This window comes from Marmota monax, unplaced genomic scaffold (genome assembly GCF_021218885.2).
Source record: "Marmota monax isolate L192 unplaced genomic scaffold, Marmota_monax_Labrador192_F-V1.1 WCK01_AAM20220418_F8-fsc00935, whole genome shotgun sequence".
In the NCBI taxonomy this organism is placed as follows: domain Eukaryota; kingdom Metazoa; phylum Chordata; class Mammalia; order Rodentia; family Sciuridae; genus Marmota; species Marmota monax.
This window is the reverse complement of record NW_026692762.1, coordinates 98,657-121,922: the sequence shown is the minus strand read 5'-3', so window position 1 is coordinate 121,922 and position 23,266 is coordinate 98,657. Positions and strand designations below refer to the sequence as shown.

The window sequence follows — 23,266 nt, the reverse complement described above, 5'->3', positions numbered from 1 at the left end:
AAAAAAGAAAGGACATCATGAAAATACAAGGGACATTACTAGGCTAGAGGGAAAAAATCAGAGAGATGGAAAAAGAGAAGGGAAGAGGCTATGCTGGGGAATAAAACTGATCAAATTTTGTTATGTGCTTATACAAATGTTCCACAAAGAATCCCCCTATTCTGTATAATTATTATTTTTTAATGGGAAAAAAATGGACCATAAAAAATCTTGACTCTCTGAATAGAATTCAGGTGAAAAAAAAATCTCTCACTACCTCCCAAAACTGCATCTCAGTTGAGGAATATGGCTGAATTCTGAAGAGAAAAATGTAGATCAGAATGATATATGCAACTTCTAGGCTTGGCTTATAAAACTCTTCTACGTAATCCTCTACCCATTATCTTTTTTTAATTGAATATGGAAACCATATGTTGAAGATGACAGTGCCTTCATCAGCTGGATAGCATGAAACATGTGCCTCCCACTTTTCAGTACTAACTGAATTTTGAGAGCCTATCCATTATAGCAATTAGCGTAGCTTTAGCAACACGTTGAGAATATTAAAATAAGTCAGTAATCAGTATTAAATAACAAATTAAAACTGGATAATTCATTGCCACACTGGAACCTTGGCAAGTTCAAATTCCACATTTTTCAGTCTTTAACAGTAATAGTTTCCTTTCCATGCTTAAATCTTCACAATAGTAAAATAACATGACAGATGTAAAGTTTAATGATAGATTTTTAAAATACCAAGGAGGAAAAAGAGATCATCAAAGAGTGAGGTTGATAAGCAAACTCTGAATTTCTTAAACATTCTTCAAATATTCCTTCCATGCTTGAAGGAATGATGTTCAGGATCCCAGACATTACAGAGTTCTCAGATAAATTCAAACAAAACTATTATAACAGAGCAAACTGAAAGTTCACTTAAGGTTAAGATCAGGTTAAAAAAGGCATGAAAATAAGGAAGCTTTTTTAAAAAGATTAAGAGAAACAAGGATGTGAACACTTCTAAGAAAGAAAGAAAGAAATTTTTTATTCAATAATGAAAGTCAAATTTAAAATAAGGAATAGTACACATATTGAGATTTAGTATTAGCATGAAAGGAGAGAATATCATTTGAAGCAAATATGGCTTATAACCGATATGGCTTTTCAAGACAGTGCTTATAAAAAACAACACAAGTTAATTAGTGGCTTAACAGTTACAGAGAGAAATTTCAATTAAAAGGTTTTTTTACCTTATGCCTCCTTACCCTCAGCTAGATTTAACAAATAGAAAAGTCTTACTAGAAGATTCTGAGAACCTTTTATATAAAATACACATCAACTATACTTGTCTTATTTACTGGATAATTATGCTGTATTATGTTTAAATAGTAACTTATAGGAAGAAAGGTCTGGAATAACATTCAAATATCAATATCAATATATCAATATCTTCATTTGCAACAGAAAATGATGCAATGTTCCCAAGCATTACCATCATAAGCTAAAGGGAATTTTCTTAAAGATTCTTCCCATCGCTACCTTCATGTCTCTGTTCCTCAAGCTGTAGATGAAGGGGTTCAGCATGGGAGTCACCACCGTGTACATCAAAGCCATGACAGTATCTTTCACAGTAGAGTTATTAGTTGATGGACATAAATAGAGTCCAATGACCGTCCCATAGAACAGCAACACCACAGTCAAGTGGGAGCCACAGGTGGAGAAGGCCTTATGGATACCTCGAGCAGAAGGGACCTTGAGAATGGAGGACACGATGCGCCCATAGGAAAGAAGAATGAGGACAAATGGAATGAGAAGAATGAGGCCTGCTGTGATGAATATCACCAACTCATTGACATGAGTGTCGGAGCAGGACAGCTTCAGAAGGGCAGACATATCACAGAAAAAATGGGGAATCACATTCTCTGCACAGAAACACAATCTGGCCATAAGCAGGGTATGGAGCATGGCATGGAACACGGTCAGCACCCAGGACAGTACCACCAGGGAGAGACAGAGCTTGGGGCCCATGATGGTGGTGTAATGTAGGGGAAAGCAGATGGCCACATAGCGGTCATAGGCCATGGCCACTAGAAGGAAGCTCTCCAGGTCTCCAGAAATCAGAAAGAAGTACATTTGGGTCAGGCAGCCTGCATAGGGAATGGATGGAACTTGACTCTGCATGTTCTGTAGCAATTTGGGCATTGTAACAGAGGAAAAGCAGAGGTCAGAGAAGGACAAGTTGCTGAGAAACAAATACATGGGAGTGTGGAGATGGGAGTTCAGGTAAATGAGGACAATAATGATGAGATTCCCAAGGACAGTAGTAAGATACATGGCCAGGAATAAGGCATAGAATAGGTTTTGGTGTTCTGGCTGGATGGGCAGGCCCAGGAGGAGGAATTCTGAGATGATAGATTGGTTTCTTCCTATCATGCTCTATCTCCAGTATCTTTAAGAGAAAATAATAGGGTTCTTTTAAAATATAAATAATAAGCAAACGTATTTCTATGATGTGCAGTCTCTTTGCATATTTGATCTCATTGATCATGCACTCAGTATTCAAAACCACATCTACAATGAGATTATGACACACCATTCAATCCAAGCCATCTCTCAGACTTAGGTTCCTCACTTATCATTGAACGTAACAATGCTGACTCTTCTCTCCCTTCTGATATAATCTCATCTACTAGATTCTGTGTGATAATATTGGTTCTTCTGATATTCCATGGACATTTATTATCAACAATTATGATTGCTTTCTTCTCTGACAGTGTCTTGCATATCATTGTTTCTGAGCTCTTCCCTAAATACTCTTCTCTTATAATTCTGTAGATACAGACCTTTACATGCTCACCTAATCTCATGGCATTGATTGCCATCTAAACAGATGATGAACAGCTCTATCACCTTCAGTTCCCTGTCACCAACAGCTTACTGATTAGCTTCCCATGGGTATACCACAACCATCTGCAGCTCAACAGATCCAAAATGAAACTCATGATGCACTCTACCCTCTCCCTTTCCACTCCTCCAGTCTCTCATACCTCAATAAAAGGAATCCAGGCTCAAGTCAGACACCCAAAAGCTGTATTGTATCTGTTCATTTCCCTCTCCATCAACAGCTCACCTAGCAAGCCCTATAGATTCTGCCACTTCATTCTCTAATTCATCTACTCTATCCCAAGTGCCACAAGCTGGACCAGGCAGTCGGCATATCACTTAATTCTCTAATTCATTTACCTTTTATCCCAACTGCCACATCTGGACTGGGCTGAGGACATACTTTGTCTGGACTTTAGAACAGCCTATTGTTTCATCTCCCTGCTTCCATGCTCTCTCTCCCTCAAAACTCATCCCACTTTCATCCCACTCTTATCTGTTGAGAGCCACAGCCAAAGGGGCCCCAGCAAACTTCCAGCTGCCAGCAAACCTTGGTGCTGATAACGCCAAGGTCGCGGGTTCGTTCCCCGTACGGGCCACCAAATGCCGCAGTCTGGCTGGGCACAATCAGGAGCCACTTGTCAAAAGAAACTAACTTTATTTTTAGAACCACACATGACAAACAAAATAGTCTCTCAGGAAAAACCCTCAGAGCCTCAACTGCCACCACCGGCTTTCCACAAGCCTCTCTCTCCCACACAAGCTTCTCCCCACCTCCCACAATCCTCCTGCTCTTGAGGCCGATTGGCTGGGTCACGTGGGCGGAGCCAAAAAAGTCCCCCAATGAGCAGCTCCGTGGTCTGAAAGGGCAGGGAAACAGCCCAATGAGCATCACCGCAGAGGAGCCAATCAGCTAGATGTTGCTGGGGCCGAGGAGCCAATCAGCTAGATGTTGCTGGGGCCGCTGTGAGCCAATCATCAGCCAGCAGCTGGAAGTTTGCTGGCAGCTGGAAGTTTGCTGGGGCCCCTTTGGCTGTGGCTCTCAACATCTCCCCCTCTCTGTTTAAACAACAAGCATGTGGCTTAGGGACCGTGCCTGTTAGGCAGTCCAATTCAACATATGGTCCTTACCCGTCATCAGATGAACTGACCTCTAGGCGTCAGCCTCCTGTCTTAGGTTGGTACCACTGCAATTGGATCATACCCGTCACTGACTACCGGTCCAGCATACAGCCATACTTGTGGATAGGCCTTTGCACCTGTGGGGGGGTGAGGTTCTTTGCCTCCCCTCTGTTGGCCCCCAAATTTTAGACCATCACTAGTAGAGGAGGATGCACAATGCCATGACATTAAGCCAATTGAGGGCTCCTTTGAAAAATTGTACCACCGGTGACATCATCAGCAAAAATACCCCAACACTACCACAAGTCGCTGCACCAACAGATAGTTCACAATGCATACAGGTGAGCTCACAATGTGTCCAGGCAAGTTCTGCAAGCAGTTCGGTGATGGCTATTGTAGAAGCTGTAGATTGGTTTTATCTTTGACTTCACCAGCACTGGGATGAAGATAGGAATTCTGGCAATAATGGCTAAAGAAACAATTATGTAACATTCCAGAAGGCACTAAAAGAAAACAATTTTCTTAACAATTTACATTGTCTTCACCGGCACTGGGATGAAGATAGGAATTCTGGCAATAATGGCTAAAGAAAAAATTATGTAACACTACAGAAGGCACTAAAAGAAAACAATTTTCTTAACAATTTACATTATCTTTAAGAGAATTATTAAATATAATGAAAAGGAAAGGTGAAAGTAAACAAACAGATCTGTTAACCTTCTTTTTTGTTTACATATTAAAACAATCCTCAACAGTTGTTTACCCAATTTAAATTAAACCATATAAATCACGTGAAAAAAAAATATTTGGATCCATTTTATCATGAGCGCTCATCTTATATGATATATGGACATACGTACATTCAAACATATAACACAAAACACAAGTGTGCACACATAATATAATACATACAACACATAACATTATAGTAAAAGGCCTTATAACTTTTTACAGGTGAAATCTCCATTGCAATGTTTAAAAACTCTATAGTCAAAAAATAGAACTGATCAGCAAAACATTAACCTAGGTCTGTATGAGCTCAAAAAACAAAATAGAACTTCATGATATGGCAAAGGGCAATAATACAATAGATATTGAAAAAAGCATCCTGGTCTCTGTCACCATAGGTATGACCCAAAGGAGAACAAGTGGACTCGGGTAGCGTCAATGAGTACCAGAAGACTCGGCGTGGCCGTGGCCGTGTTGGGAGGGTTCTTGTATGCCGTAGGTGGCTCTGATGGGACATCTCCACTCAACACAGGTTAGTCCCTCCCAGAGGCCTTCTGGTTCCCCCCAAATAGCACATATCCCTGAGGAGACTCCCCCTATTGAAGGTCCAAGTTATGCTGCAGTTTACTAGGAAAATGTTTTCTCTTCCTTCTAGGAGGATGCAGCTCTTAGCTCCTTCTGCATCCATACTCTTGTATACATTCCTGAAGTGTTTCTTTCTCCCTCGGCTTTGCAAACTGATGAAAATTTATAATGAATTAAAACTCCTTTCTGAAAAATTATTTTCACCTCCCCCCACCACACTTATCCTACTCATCAAACTCTTATTTTTAGCTGACTTCCCACCAGAGCATAAACTCCATGCAGGAAAGACCATGTCTACATTCATGACAGCAACAGAGCCAATATAAGGCATGGTACCAGAATATGGCCAGTGTTTCATGAATATTTGTTGGCTGTCCTTAAGGCTGAGATATACATTCAGCAAAATTCACAGAAGCTTTGTAATGAATCTGACCTAACTTTCCTATGTACATATGTGAATATACCACAGTGTATCTAACCATTATGTATATCCACAAAGCACTAATTTAAAAATCAAGCAATTAGGGCTAGGGGTGTGGCTCAGTGGTAGAGTGCTTGCCTCCCAAGTGTAAGGCACTGGGTTCAATCCTCAGCACCACATAAAAATAAATAAATAAAAATATTGTGTCTATCTATGACTAAAAAAATGTAAAAGAAAAACAAACAACTATATGTTAATAGCAGAGAAATCATTAGAGTAGAAGGAAGGTGTAAGAGTTCTGTGTTTGGGATTAGGGTCTCTGATGACAGCTTCATGACTGTGGCATGCTTGATGGCTAAGGAAGTTTCTGTGCAATGGCACTGAATGCCTGGCTGCTAGGAAATGCCTGGCTGTTGTAGCAATGCTCTGCATGAGAAGGCTCTATATTAGAGTCTTATCAGCCTCACCCTTGATCTCAGGCACACAGCTCCTAGAAATAAAGAAACTCTCTTTTAAACAACCACAATGTTTCACCAAGCTCTGCTGCACCTGAACCTGTCCACATAACAGTAACTTTAAACAATGAATTTTCTTGAGAGCTCCACAAAGCTCCTAACATTGCAACTATAGTATGTAACTGAGGAATAAGCTGCATAATGTTGCTAACTCTGTAACCTGCCTAATGACATAATGAACAATAATATACTACTGATGCCAGTGACCTAATGTAACCTATTGATATAAATAAAGCTGGCAGCTTGGACAAGCGGCATTCTGCCATTCAGCCTTGCACATTGAACATTTCCTTTTGTTTCCTTTATAGGAAGGGAACAGGGGTCAGAGTGGTGAAGAAAAACGAAAGCACTGGGGACTCAATTAGGGCAAATTATATTCCAAGCTTTTGTAATTATATCAAAAATGAACCCTAATATATGTATAACTAAAAAGAATCCATTAAAATACTATTTTGATTGTAAGCTTATAATAAATAATAAAATCAGGAAAAGTTCAAAGGCAACAAATTCCCTTTGAGGTTAGAATCACTACTCCTACCTACATCCTCCCAGAAGAACTCACTAGCTTGAACTGTGTACATTAGATTTTGACCATTTATTACAGAATACATGACTTAAGATCCATGGAGAATATTAGATAACTCAATCACATTAGTCTTTATCCTGACCACACTGACATTTTGCTTCTTGTGTTGTTATTCACATGACTCATTGATATCGGTGTGAAAAATGTTAATCCAATAGAGAGGTTTAGTAATTTAGGGCGAATTAAAGTAATGAAGATATTTTCTACCTTTGAGACCTCACTCCAGTTCCTCTCCAGATATCCATACTCAGAGTACCTCACAGATAAGGAAAATGAAGGGGGACATTAAGGTACATGGGAAGTTCCTTCCCTAAACAGACATACTGAATCCAATTGCTGGAATTTTCACCCTGCTGATGATGTCTAACGTAGTCACATTAATGGTTTTTACATCTGCCATAATATACAGGTATTTCAGATAGGAAAGTGATCAATGAAATTTTATACACATAATTCCTCAGAATGTGGCTTCCCTGGAAAATGAGTGGGATGCATCTTTGGCTTCAGGGGTCTTAATTGGGAATCACAAAGTACAGAACCACTCTCAGATGGTGCCACTGATTGGTCATAAGCATTTTATTGCTCCCATAATGCCACCTCTCATCTTTCTCACCTCTACATTTGTAGTTCTGAGTCTAGACTGTATATAAGACTCACAAAAGATAGTGCTTCCAAAATGGCAATCTAACATATGAAGCACATGGTTGTTAAATTTTGGTTTGGATTTAAAAGTTTTAGTGTGGGACTTGCTTAAAATTCAACATTTTAAAAGATAAAATTTCACATTTGGTGGTGCTAACTCTACTGATCTACAGACTATACTTTGAGTAATAACATCAAACATTTTTATTTTTTTCATGTAAGATTTAATTAACACTAAAGTAAATTTTTAATTTTTTATTGTGGATTGTTAATATTTATTTTTAAAGTACCAATTTCTTTGCCATCCCCCATCAAATGTGATCAAAATCTCTCTGAGGGGGACTATGGCATTTTTAAAGCTCCTTGAATAATTCAATTATACAGACAAAGATAAAGAACTTTTGTAAATGCCTACCTCATAGACACATCAGTATGCTAAATGATACAATCTTGAGAGAATACACTGCATAGTAATACTAACGAATGCTATCATTAATAAAAAAAAATTGTTAAGTGGGAAAATTTAGTCAGAATATTTTTACAACATGGAAAATTGATGGAAAACAGGAATTTATCATACCTGAAGAAGTATCCTGAAGAGAAGAATGGGAAGAGCAGGAAGGGAGGGTAGTGGCTGTGCTCAGGAAGAGTCTGCAAACTTTCTGTTCAAGGGCATTGTGAGAAGTAGCCATGGTCTGAGGCTAGGGCCTCACCTGTCAGCAGCGCAGCTCCTGCACTTGGCTCTGGCTCTGGCCCTCGGTGCCTGTGAGCTGGGTGCTTTCAGATCTGGGGCAGTGGTGGCCAGATCACCATGTAAATATCAATGGATATAACCTAAACACACACGCACACACACACACACAACCATCTTTGGGGTTCTCAGTTCTTAAAGAGTGTTCAAGACATATCATAATCACTATCGTGGAACTGTGACAGGAATTAGGAGTACATGTTCATGAAAGGACTTGGAATAGCTTTGCCCATTCTAAGTGCTTGGAGCCACTAACTCCCATGTCATCACTATCATGGGTGGGAAAGAACAAGCTACTCTCCCTACTTCTCAGCATCTCGAATGCTTAGCCCTCTTTGTTGACGGCCAGTTTGTGACCCCCCCCCCCCGTTTCCCTATTTGGCTCTTGGTTCCTGGCTCTTGCTGGCTATTTTGCAAGGAAGCTGGAAGATGCTTACAGCAGGTTACCTTGTACTCTACACACAGAAGGTGGTTCTTGATTCCATGTGCCAGCAACCCTGGTTTCATATCTCCTGTAGTTGGGGCAGGGTCCTGTTTATATCTGGATCATACAGTTTAAGTCAACTGTGGACTTTATCTTGCTTTTGTTTTTACAAATCTACCCTGGAAAATGATGTGAGGCCTCTTATGCTTCAGGAATCCCACAGGCTCTGAGCCCAGTGTGTTTAAAATCTTACTGGTAAGAATTTACTGTTGAATGGTCGACAATGTTGATGGATGAAGGAGAATTTTGTTTTACTTTTTCCTTTAAGAAAATAGTTGTGTGGGGCTGAGGTTGTTGCTCAATGGTAAAGCACTTGCCTAGCATCTGTGAGGCACTGGGTTCAATCCTCAGCACCACATAAAAATAAATAAATAATGAAGGTATTGTGTCCACCTACAACTAAAATATACACATATTTTAATTTATATAATATATATATATATGTGTGTGTGTGTGTAAAAATATATTTTTACTAATATGTATATGTATACTAATGTATACTAATACTATATGAATATGTATACTAATACATATATAATTTTACTAATATATACTAACATATTTTACTAATATACTATAAATATATAATATTTTTACATATATATAAATATAAAAAAAGACAGCTGTGAAAAATGATAAGAGTGATGACTGAAAAGCTTTGGGGACACCTTTAATAAAAACGCAAGTGTACTTTGGTTTATGCTGTGCACATACTTCTGAAAACTTGAAGTCACTTAGTGAACAAAACAGGGGAGTCACTCACTGGAAGAAACCAAAAGGTGACCCCTTTGGAAATACACAAAATCATCTTATTGTGTTGCAAATCCAGTTCTTGGGTTGTGTGTTATTTATATCAAGTGAGATAGACTTATACTAAAATATTCAAGGATTTTTGGATTTTTAAATCTGACTTAAAAGAGAACTCGCCAACTGATCTGTGAAGCCACCTCTTTATCAGAATTCATATTAGTTTGAAATAGCACAAGTGCACACTTCTTTTAAATAAGATTTAAAAAACCTTTGCCCTGCTAGTTGTAATCTCACTATGTATACACAACTAGAAAGGTTGAAGGGAGTTGCAGAGAGTGAGGGTGGAGACCCTGCCACGCACATTTCTCCCAATAATCAACTTCTTTAATCTTTAAAACAAGAAAAGTATCCTGAATATCATACAACTTGGGGAATCAAGAGCCTCAGGCAGACAGACACTAAGACACCAGCTCATTCACCCTCCTGACTACTTACCCAGAGTGTCTGAGGATGACTCTAGGGCCCAGAGCCAAGATATTGCTCCCCTTCATTCATTATGGGCTATGAAGTCACAGCCTCTGTAGTCATCACCCATGTCTGTCCCGCACCTGCTTTCATTTCTCAATGTACTTATCCCTGGGCCTAAGGGGCTCTGTATCCCAGAGGAGTCCACATCCTGGAGGAACTCATTAAAAACAAAATAATTATGCAGTACCTCCCTAGGACAAGTTTTCTCAGAGTCTTGTATTTTTGACTGATTACAGCCACTGATCACACCTGACTATACTTTGGGGAAAGGTGGGGATGGAGAAAAGCTCCATGACGCATGCTTTCTCACTGCCGGCCTAAGGAGTGGAGTAGTCTTGTATAACTGCAGTCTATATTTTGGGAGATAAAGAATAGTATTTGAAGAAACCATAAATTAAGCAAAAGCCAGACTGTGAATATCTCAGGAGTATAAGAGTTGATGTTTTACCCTTTGGACAAGAAGCTATAAGTAATCTCTGAGTTGAATAACACCATGAAAGACACATATTTCGAGAATTTTTCAAGAGTAAAAGAATCTCTCACTACAACTGAACTCCTCATAACCACACTACAGGAGAGAAATAAGCCTTCTTTACAGGGATTAGAATTCAACAACCCAACGACATGTAGATATATAGGAAGGACAGGGATAAAAGATGGACTCTCACAGATCTTGTTCCATTTTTCCTCAGGCCAAAATAGAAAAGAAAATCCAAATTTGCATCCCACTAAGTTAATTCTAGCTCCTTACCTCTTTAGGAAAATTTTAATAGCACCCATCACCACCATGCTCCCAACCAGTCTCTGTCAGATTATTTTGCAGCCAGTTTTTCCTTACCCTGCAATTGATCATGAAACTATAATTGATATTTATAACTCCTTCTTCAAAACCTCTTCCATGTTTCCTTTTTCATAACTTTGGCTACATTCAACCTTCATTCCTAGGGAATCTGAATCCCCAGTATTTTTCCCCCTTTATTGGGTTACTATAATAATTTCCCATTAACGTTTACTTTTGACACCCTCCCCCAGAATCTCCTGGATATCAGAATGGTCTCTTCCTTTCCTCATTATGTAGAAAAAGGCAAATTTCCTTTATTAACTGGGATTGGATTGCCGCAGGCAATATACTAACTCTCTTATTTGTCTGTTGTTCAGTGACATAAAGAACCCTAAATTGCTAACTGACAGAATGAAACCACTAAAGAATTCTTGGTAGAAGCATTCCTTCCTTGTGAATTATAGCAGACACTTCTTGTGTACCACTTCAAATTCTTTCAGCCATCATCTTTTACTTAAGACATGGCTGCAATAAGCAGTTCTGCACAGATTTCAACCACTAGCCTGTGTAGTTAGTTTGACAGCATTACCTCAGACATGTTCCATATGCTCCTTATGTCCTGCCATTAGGTCCCTCTGATTCCATGGAGGGAATATCATGGAAAAAAACAGCTCAACTCTCACACATGCAGAACTGGTAAGTGCAGAGGAGTTAATATCAATTCTTACAGGTGCTAAATGCTGATGAATACAGGCTTCAGTCACTCTTAATGGAGCCAAGTCATCAAGCCTTCCTAGTATTGGGTATATCGTCTTCGCTATTTAATATTCCTATATTTCTCACTTCTCACAATGAGATACAATCCTCAAACTTGCACTTAAGACTTTGTCTCAAGTCTCTTTATTGATTTTTTAAAAAACAAATGACTGAGGAATGCATTACAATTCTTATTAAATATATATAGCACAATTTTTCATATATCTGGTTGTATATAAAATATGTTGATACCCATTCCTGTCTTCAGACATGTACTTTGGATAATGATGTCAATCACATTTCTGCTTTTTAAAAAAAAAATTGGGGGGAAGGGCATTAACAGGCTATGAAAGAAAGTAAAATCTATAATCTCTAAACCAACAAAGCCCCAAACTGTAGTGGTGGGAAGCAAAAATTCTGTGAGTGTGTTATTTGGCTTAATAATGAAAGACATCCTGTTATCATCCCTTTGATTCCCAGAACTGTGAATCATGTCTATGGGAAAAACAGCACCATATGTGGGTTTCTGGTTCAAAGTACATGTCATAATCTATAATAAGAGACTACAATGACTTTTCTAGTACTCTTAATTTTTGTTATTCTGTTTAGTACTTTGTTCCAAGCAAACTTGAAAAAATATTGGACATAGAGTAGATTCTCATAAATATTTGAAGTAGTGCTTTAAATCCAAATGTACTAAAATCCAAATGATAAAGAGAAGATAAGCATAGCCTCCGCACCAAGATAAAATGCATGAAGCGTTCCATATCTTTCTTAAGAGACAAACATGTCATTAACATATAAAAACAGGTTTGTGTTTTAAGGAAGAAAAAGAAGCATTTCAAGAAAAATGAGAAATTATATCCCATCTGATTCAAATGTATGATATGTAAAGATCATTGTACTGTCATGTGTAACTAATTAAAACAAATTTTAAAAAGAAGCATTTAAGAATGAGAAACGGCAGGCAGGTTAGTACAGCTGAAGATTGTAACTAGTGGGAAAGAACTCAAATACCTAGCACTAGAGTTTGTACCTTGTTACTTGTTGTTAAAACATTTTAGGGGAGACCCAATATGGCGGCAGGTGGGGAGGCAGCACTTTCAGTACCTCCTCAATCACGGGGACAGAGAGACGCATTAATACATTCAGATTCAGACTGGGGGAGATGGCGGCAAATAGAGTGCATCACCGCCGTGTACCGCGTCACTGCGCAGGTGAATAACGAGTTAGAACGGCCAAAAGCTATCTTGTTAGGAATTTCCAGCAAAATTGGGGTGCACCAAAACCTAGAGGAAGGGTTTCCATTACCCGAGGATCGGTTACTGGGGCTCAATCGCGACTGAACCGTGCGCACAGAGATTCAGGCTGATTGATCGACGGCCCGCCCCGCTGCTAGAGACTGCGGCACACTGAGAAACGGCGTGCCAGCAACGCAGAGGAACAGTGCTGCTGATTCTGTGGGGTCCTGCCGGCTGTGCCCTCACTGTGCTCCGGGCTGAGTTCTGGGATTGAAACAGGAGAAGGAAGCCGTCCAGTTCTGTCCTTCACACCGGACAGCCCACTGAGGAAGCCAGCGGCCACCATCTTAGAGAGCTGACGTCACCATCGCCAGTTTCCGACAGATCGAAGCAAGTTCAGTGATAGAACAGGTGTGTGACATTTAGCCCATCTCCCATACAGCGGGGAAATTGCATAAAATCTCTCCCTGGCTTTCCAGGGGCGTGATTAACAGAGTGAGCATGAATAGAGGCGTGGGGAAAGGTAAAGGCACCTGACCTCCAACTCCCACCAGCAGCGAAAATGAAACGTGTCTCGCCAGCTCTCGGAAGAGTGGCTATCGGAGGGAATCAAAACAACAGGGGGCCGGTTCCCAATAGCCTTGCTCCACATCCAGGAAACTGCAGGCCCAGAGTGTAGCTTGAACTGCAGAGAGGTATCACACTGGGGAAGGCCTGTCTGGCAGGAGAAGCGAGGAGACTAGAGACCAGGAATAAACCTAAGCTAACAGGTTTGGAGAGACACCAGGTGGGGGAGGTGGGAGCGGCCTCACACGGATTGTTTCCTACAGCCGGAAGGCAAAATCTTGGCCCGGAAGGTACAGCACCACCTACTGGAAGTGAAGAAAACAGAAGCCTAACAGTGCCCTTGTTTAAAAAATTTTTTTTTAATTTTTTAAATTTAATTTTTTAATTAATTTTTTTAATTGTAATTTTTATTTTACTGTATTTTATTTTTATCATTTCTTTTTTTCTCTTTCTTTCTTTTCTCCCTCTCTCTTTCTCTGTTTGCTTCCTTACCTGTTCCCTATCTTTCCTCTTAAGCATGACCACTCCGATTACATATAATTTACTAAATGCAAATAGATGAATACTACGAGTCGGTCTATAGTCCGCCTAAGCCCTTAATTACCCCCAAATACTCCTGTCGATTCTCTTGTTAATATCTGCCTGCATTTGAGCAACCCCCCAAAGAAGCTAACATATACTAACCTCCATACTATCAAATCGCCCGACCTTACATAAAATCCTAAGTTCAAACCTCAATTCTCTATAGGCCATCAAAATCTGTAGGCCTTTAATGAAACTAATGAATTTACCTTAAATCACAATTAAATCCAACATCTCTAAACACTGTCTCCCAACACAAAGGAGAGATCTTGGAGCTATAAAAACCAAAACAAATTTATAGGAGAAAACAGAAACACAGCAGTCAAACAGAGTTGGAAAGTAACGTGAGCACCATGAAAAACCAAGGGAAAAAAAGGATTACAAACAATGCAGGACAACTTAAATTTACAGGAGAACCTACAGGCATCAGAAAAATGGACAGAGAAAGAACTTAAGGCATACCTGACTCAGATGGAATGGAATCTTAGAGAAGTCATTAGACAGCAAGCCAAACAATGAAAGAATACTTTGAAAATGAACTGCATAAGCAAATTCAAATAGCAAAAAATGAACTCTACCAGGAGATAGAAATTTTAAAAAAAAATCAAACAGTAATCCTAGAAATGCAGGAAACCATAAACCAAACTAAAAACTCAAACGAGAATATTACAAATAGACTAGATCAAATAGAAGTCAGAACATCAGATAATGAAGACAAAGTTTATCAACTCGAAAAGAATATAGTCAATGCAGAAAGGATGGTAAGAAATCACGAGCAAGGCATCCAAGAGATATGGGATATCATAAAAAAACCAAACTTGAGAGTCACTGGGATAGAAGAAGGTATAGAGGTTCAAACCAAAGGAATGAACAATCTGTTGAATGAAATAATCTTAGAAAACTTTCCAGATATGAAAGATGGAATGGATTGCCAAATCCTGGAAGCCTACAGGACCCCAAACATACAAAACCGTAATAGACCAACTCCAAGACACATAATTATGAAGATATCCAACATACCGAACAAGGACAGAATATTAAAAGCTACGAGAGAAAGGAGGTAGATTATATTCAGGGGTAAACCAATTAGGTTAACGGCTGATTTTTCATCACAGACGCTGAAAGCAAGAAGATCCTGGAACAATGTATTTCAAACGCTGAAAAATAATGGATTCCAACCAAGAATACTGTATCCAGCAAAATTAAGCTTCAGGTTTGACAATGAAATTAAAATATTTCACGACAAACAAAAGTTTAAAACATTCGCAGCCAGAAAACCAGCACTGCAAGGCATTTTGAGCAAAACACTACAAGAAGAGGAATTGAAAAACAGCACCCAAAACAAACAGTGGGAGGTAACTCAGTAAAGGGGGAAAAAAATAACCAAAGAAGAAAACCTAGCCAAATTAAAATAAATAAATAAATAAGCATGACTGGAAGTACAAACCATATATCAATAGTAACCCTAAACATTAATGGTTTAAACTCACCAATCAAGAGACATAGGCTAGTAACCTGGATTAAAAAAACAGATCCAACAATATGCTGCCTTCAGGAGACTCATATGATAGGAAAAGACATACACAGGCTGAAGGTGAAAGGTTGGGAAAAATAATACCACTCATATGGTCCTCGGAAGCAAGAGGGAGTGGCCATACTCATATCGAATAAAATCAACTTCAAACCTAATTTAATCAAAAAGGATAAAGAAGGACACTATATACTGTTAAAAGGAACCATTCACCAACAAGACATAACAATTATCAATATGTATGCACCAAATAATGGTGCTACAACGTTCATAAAACAAACTCTCCTCAAGTTCAAGAGTCAAATAGACCACAACACAATAATTATGGGTGACTTCAACGAGCCGCTCTCTCCATTGGACAGATCCTCCAGACAAAAGTTGAATAAAGAAACTATACAACTCAATAACACAATCAATAACCTAGACTTAACCGACATATATAGAATATATCAACCATCATCAAGTGGATACACGTTCTTCTCAGCAGCACACGGATCCTTCTCAAATATAGACTATATATTATGCCATAGGGCAACCCTTAGTAAATACAAAGGTGTGGAGATAATACCATGCATCTTATCTGATCATAATGGAATGAAACTGGAAATCAATGATAAAAGAAGAAAGGAAAAATCCTGCATCACCTGGAAAATGAACAATATGTTACTGAATGATCAATGGGTTACAGAAGACATAAAGGAGGAAATCAAAAAATTCTTACAGATAAATGAAAATACAGACACAATATATCGGAATCTATGGGACACAATGAAAGCAGTTTTAAGAGGGAAATTCACTGCCTGGAGGTCATTCCTCAAAAAAAGGAAAAACCAACAAATAAATGAGCTCACACTTCATCTCAAAACCCTAGAAAAGGAAGAGCAAAACAACAGCAAATGTAGTAGAAGGCAAGAAATAATTAAAATCAGAGCGGAAATCAATGAAATTGAAACCAAAAAAACCATTGAAAAATTGATAAAACTAAAAGTTGGTTCTTCGAAAAAATAGATAAGATTGACAGACCCTTAGCCATGCTAATGAAGAGAAGAAGAGAGAGAACTCAAATTACTAACATACGGGATGAAAAAGGCAATATCACAACAGACACTACAGAAATACAGAAGATAATTAGAAATTATTTTGAAATCCTATATTCCAATAAAATAGAAGATAGTGAAGATATGGATAAATTTCATAACTCATATGATTTGCCCAGATTGAGTCAGAAAGATACACACAATTTAAACAGACCAATAACAAAGGAGGAAATACAAGAAGCCATCAAAAGACTACGAACCAAGAAAAGCCCTGGACCGGATGGGTATACAGCAGAGTTTTACAAAACCTTCAAAGAAGAATTAATACCAATACTTTTCAAGTTATTTCAAGAAATAAAAAAAGAAGGAGCTCTTCCAAATTCATTCTATGAGGCCAACATGACCCTGATCCCGAAACCAGACAAAGACACTTCAAAGAAAGAAAACTACAGACCAATATCACTAATGAACTTAGATGCAAAAATCCTCAATAAAATTCTGGCGAATCGAATACAAAAGCATATCAAAAAAATTGTACACCAAGATCAAATAGGATTCATCAATGGGATGCAAGGCTGGTTCAATATACGGAAATCAATAAATGTTATTCACCACATCAATAGACTTAACGATAAGAACCACATGATCATCTCAATAGAGGCAGAGAAAGCATTTGACAAAGCATCCCCTTATGTTCACAACATTAGAAAAACTAGGGATAACAGGAACTTACCTCAACATTGTAAAAGCTACATATGCTAAGCCTCAGGCTAGCATCATTCTAAATGGAGAAAAACTGAAGGCATTCCCTCTAAAATCTGGAACAACACAGGGATGCCCTCTCTCACCACTTCTATTCAATTTAGTTCTCGAAATACTAGCCAGAGCAATTAGACAGACAAAAGAAATTAAAGGCATAAAGATAAGAAAAGACGAACTTTAATTATCACTATTTGGGGATGACATGATTCTATACCTAACAGACCCAAAAGTGTCTACAAAGAAATTACTAGAGCTAATAAATGAATTCAGCAAAGTGGCAGGATATAAAATCAACACACATAAATCAAAGGCATTCCTGTATATCAGCGGCAAATCTTCTGAAATGGAAATGAGGACAACCACTCCATTCACAATATCCTCAAAAAAAAAAAAAATACTTGGGAATCAACCTAACAAAAGAGGCGAAAGATTTATACAATGAAAACTACAAAACCCTAAAGAGAGAAATAGAAGAAGATCTTAGAAGATGGAAAAATATACCCTGTTCATGGATAGGCAGAACTAACATCATCAAAATGGCGATATTACCAAAAGTTCTCTATAGGTTTAATGCAATGCCAATCAAAATCCCAACGGCATTTCTTATAGAAATAGATAAAGCAATCATGAAATTCATATGGAAAAATAAAAGACCCAGAATAGCAAAAGCAATTCTAAGCAGGAAGTGTGAATCAGGCGGTATAGTGATACCAGATTTCAAACTATACTACAGAGCAATAGTAACAAAAACAGCATGGTACTGGTACCAAAACAGGTGGGTGGACCAATGGTACAGAATAGAGGACACAGAGACTAATCCACAAAGTTAAAACTATCTTATATTTGATAAAGGGGCTAAAAGCATGCAATGGAGGAAGGATACCATCTTCAACAAATGGTGTTGGGAAAACTGGAAATCCATATGCAACAAAATGAAACTGAATCCCCTCCTCTCGCCATGCACAAAAGTTAACTCAAAATGGATCAAGGAGCTTGATATCAAATCAGAGACTCTGCGTCTGATAGAAGAAAAAGTTGGCTCCGATCTACATATTGTGGGGTCGGGCTCCAAATTCCTTAATAGGACACCCATAGCACAAGAGTTAATATCAAGAATCAACACAAACAACATAAACTAAAAAGTTTTTTCTCAGCAAGAGAAACAATAAGAGAGGTAAATAGGGAGCCTACATCATGGGAACAAATTTTTACTCCTCACACTTCAGATAGAGCCCTAATATCCAGAGTATACAAAGAACTCAAAAAATTAAACAATAAGATAACAAATAACCCAATCAACAAATGGGCCAAGGACCTGAACAGACACTTCTCAGAGGAGGACATACAATCAATCAACAAGTACATGAAAAAATGCTCACCATCTCTAGCAATCAGAGAAATGCAAATCAAAACCTCCCTAAGATACCATCTCACCCCAGTAAGATTGGCAGCCATTATGAAGTCAAACAACAATAAGTGCTGGCGAGGATGTGGGGAAAAGGGTACACTTGTTCATTGCTGATGGGACTGCAAATTGGTGCGGCCAATGTGGAAAGCAGTATGGAGATTCCTGGGAAAGCTGGGAATAGAACCACCATTTGACCCAGCTATTCCCCTTCTTGGACTATTCCCTAAAGACCTTAAAAGAGCGGACTATAGGGATACTGCTACATCGATGTTCATAGCAGCACAATTCACAATAGCTAGACTGTGGAACCAACCTAGATGCCCTTCAATAGATGAATGGATAAAAAAAGGTGGCATTTATACACAATGGAGTACTACTCAGCACTAAAAAATGACAAAATCATGGAATTTGCAGGGAAATGGATGGCACTAGAGCAGATTATGCTAAGTGAAGCTAACCAATCCCTAAAAAATAAATGCCAAATGTCATCTTTGATATAAGGAGAGCAACTAAGAACAGAGCAGGGAGGAAGAGCATGAGAAGAAGATTAAGATTAAACAGGGACGAGAGGTGGGAGGGAAAGGGAGAAAGAAGGGAAATTGCATGTAAATGGAAGGAGACCCTCATCGTTATACAAAATTACATATAAGAGGAGGTAAAGGGAAAGGGGGAAAAAAGGAGAGAAATGAAGTACAGTAGATGGGGTATAGAGAGAAGATGGGAGGGGAGGGGAGGGGGGATAGTAGAGGATAGGAAAGATAGCAGAATACAACAGACAATAGTATGGCAGTATGTAGATACGTGGATGTGTAACCGATGTGATTCTGCAATCTGTATACAGGGGAAAAATGGGAGTTCATAACCCACTTGAATCAAATGTATGAAATATGATATGTCAAGAGCTATGTAATGTTTTGAACAACTAATATAAAAAAAAACGTTTTAGGAGATATCACTAGTCCATATCTCTTCATCTATCCTACACACCAAGGAAAGACACCAACTGGGATCTGACTGCAATAGCCTGTCCAAAAGGCAGAAAGAGGGTTGGGAAAGAAGAAAGGAAAGTGATATAAGATACAGAATAGAAGGAATAGAATGAAATGAAATAAATTGATACCAAGGAAAAGGAACACAGGATGTGTTTCTTGGTATCTCTGTTGAACTGTGATTGAAACTATGTAAGGTTAGTTGCCTCCAGAGAAATAATTTTATAGTTTAAAACTATATTAAGCAAGCATCTTTTAAGTCCTTGATTTAACTTTTTCCTCGTATTTTATACACCAGAAGAATAAAATGCTGTTCTTGAAATTTAAAAAATGAAGTAATTAAATGAACCACACAAACCAGCAGTTCCAGAACAATGTTTAATAATAGTACTTAAGAAGAATGGTACTGATAGTCACAATGCCTTCAGTGATCCCCCTTCAGTGAGACACTGGCTTTTGGGCTGCCTCAGATATATTATTATCCCATGTTGAGAAAGTATCCATCTATTTTTATTATAGTGGGCATTTTTATCTAAAATGGTCACTGAATTTTAGTAAATACATCCCATCTTTCAAAAACTATTTCCACTTTTTTAAAAGGATTTAAACATTTTAATTCAAGAAGTAAAACACAGAAACACAGTAGCTCCATAACTATACAAACAATAAATTAAACAATATCAGAAAATGCTTTAATTTATACTATCTAAATTTCATTCATTACTTTAGTATAATAACTCATCTCAGCATCTACAATTTCAACAAATGTCTGGAAAGTTTTTTGTTCAGAAACTGATGCTGGTCTGACAGAAACACATTTGAAAATGTTCTTTTTCTGGTCATAGTTTCCAATACACCTATGAACTCGGCCTCTAATCAGTCTTGGAAGTTCACGATCCTGTTTCTCAAAACATAAATATTTTTTAAAACTTGTTACTTCATCTAAATTTTAATTTTTTAACAAATAATGTAACAACTAGAAATAATCACCCCAAATATTATACTTTCCTCACCTGAGTCAGGGCCCCACTGCTGACAAAGTCTATGACAATTAGTCATATATGGATGCCCTGTCACAGAGTAAAGACATGAACTTGGACAGGGCTTCTTACAAGATAGAGCAAGATGCTGCTTATTAAATAACTTAATAATTCTTAATGTAATGGCACATAAATTATCCATTCTTCTGTCAGACTGTCAAGAGTTCCACTTTCAGTACATGGCAGAAAAAAGGTGGTTCATATCAACTAACTACCAGCTGAGAAGTAGAATAGCTGTACTAAAAAAAATGTTTAAAATCCCCTGCATAGGCATCAGACATATCAAAGCAGTGAGGAGTTATATAAACCTCATCTGGACAGCATGAAAGTTCAAGATGAAGCCTGATTTGGGGATGCATTCTCCCTTAAGATATCTGCCATTACAGAAAGGTAATTTAGAATCTAAGAAGTGAGCGGAGATTTTTAACAGTCTTAGAGCTGGGAAAACAAAAAATGGAGTCTGATGATCCCAAGAAAAGAGATTCTAGCAATCACTCCCACCCCACCCCAGGTTTAGGGTTGGAACCAAAACAAAGCTACACATTTAAGGGAACTAATTAATCAGAATAAAAGACCAGAAATCTCTAAACCCCCTCAATCATGAATAAAACTAAAGCATTCAGAAACTTCTTTCACTAAAAGGTTATGACTTAAAACAGAGGAAAAGACTTGATGATTTTTAAAATGGACTACAATAAAATGAAGAATTTCCCTCCATTAAAGCCACCATTAAAAGTGAAAAAGCAAACCATGGAATATGAGAAAAATATTTGAAGTAAATATTAACAAAAAGTTTGTGCCTAGAACAGCTTTTCAAAAAAATCCCATAAATCAATAAGAAAAAGACCAGTAATTCAATTGGAAAAAAAGCAAGAGACCTAACAGACTTTACAAAAGAAGTTATCTAAATGGCCAATAAACATATGAAATCGTGCTCAGCAACACTGGTCACCAGGCAGAGAAATGAGGGAACATTTAACTTGCTCAGAAAGGCTACAATAAAAAAGACAATACTAACTGTTGATAAGAATGCAGAGAGGGGTTGGGGATATAGCTCAGTTGGTATAGTGTTGCCTTGTTCAATCCCCAGCACCACACACAAAAAAACAGAATGCAGAGAAACCATGACTCTCCTACACTCCTTGTTGGTGTATGAACTGATACAATCCTTGGAAAATCCTTTGGCAATAACCACTATATTAGCTCTATAACGTGGCAATTTTACTTCTACAGATACACCAAACAGAAATGCATGCATATGCACAAGAAATATATACAAAAAAGTTCATATTCATTATGCTTATTATTCATAACGGCAAAAAAACTCTTTAACTAGCCCAAATGTCCATCAACAATAAAATAAAATTCCAAATTGTGGAATATTTGCATAACCAAATATGTAGCAACATAAATGAATGAACTATAGCTGCATGCAATAACATAGATGAATCCTACATTGTGTTGAGTGATACCACACATTTTTCAAAAGATATACCATATGATACAATTTATGGGAAGAAGTTCAATGGGGCTTCAGAGATGACAACAACATTTGACTTCTTAACTTGGGAAGTGTTCACTTTGATGCTTCATATCACTATACAGTTAGAAATAGTGTACTTTTCTGTATATGTTATAGTTCAATAACGGTTTTAAAAAATACTTACACTGGAAAAAATAAACATCCAAGATATTAAAATAATTAACATGACAATTACTATTTCTTGATCACCTACTGTGTGTCAGGCACTGTGCATTTGTTTTATCGTTTCATCTCCACAACAACTTTTCAAAGCAGGAATTCATCTCCCCATTTGCAGATATTTAAAAACCTGAAGCTCAAATAGTTTGAGCAGCTTACTTATGTCATAAGGCTGGTAAATACTGAAGTATACTAAACATTGGAATCCAAGTGTGATTTCAGAATTGAGGCCAATTTCAGAATTAAAATCAATACCTTTCATAAAACATGTAGGTCTTAAAAGGTCTCCGGCCTCCTTTGGGATCTCTAGCCTTTGTTACCTAGCCTTTGCTTATATCCCAAGCCACTCCTGCTTTAACTTCAGAATCCCATACCTCCAACCCCTTCACTTTCTAATTTCTCATTGTAGTAATTATATATTACTTGCAGCTCCCTGAACAAGTCAGACTTTCTCTTAGCTTCATGTCTTGCCATATGTTGCCCCCTCACCTTAAAATGAATCTTCCCCACCTATTGCCCTACCAACACTTGGGCTTATTTGGCTCTTATTGGTTCTTAAATATCTAAGATAATACAGGTGATGATCTCTTTGAACATCCTTCTCTGATCTGGCCCACTCTTCTTATCTACATCTGTAGCACCCTTCTTATACCTCTATCATATAACATTATAACATTTATGTATTTGTCTTTCTATTTGAAATCAGAAATTCCTTAAGAGAAGGAGCCATTTATCACTGTATTTCACATTATATCTTTTGCACCCAATGCAGTGCTTGACACATAGGAAGCTCTCCAGATTAAGTAAATAACTTTAATATCTGAACTACAAGCAAACAAAATGTTTCAAGTACTAAACAAATTGAATTTCTAATACACTGAAATCACAGCCTGCATTT

General features: G+C 37.9%; 1 protein-coding gene and 1 pseudogene across 1 annotated transcript; one reads left to right on the top strand and one right to left on the bottom strand.

The window, feature by feature from the left end:
- Window positions 1-1,470: 1,470 nt before the first annotated feature.
- On the bottom strand, window positions 1,471-2,411 carry LOC124094172 (olfactory receptor 1468-like). Its single transcript, XM_046446784.2, has one exon. The coding sequence runs from the start codon at window positions 2,407-2,409 to the stop codon at window positions 1,471-1,473; it is 939 nt and encodes a 312-aa protein (XP_046302740.1). The 5' UTR covers window positions 2,410-2,411.
- Window positions 2,412-12,183: 9,772 nt separating this feature from the next.
- On the top strand, window positions 12,184-12,282 carry LOC124094174 (U6 spliceosomal RNA; annotated as a pseudogene).
- The last annotated feature ends 10,984 nt before the right edge of the window (window positions 12,283-23,266 follow it).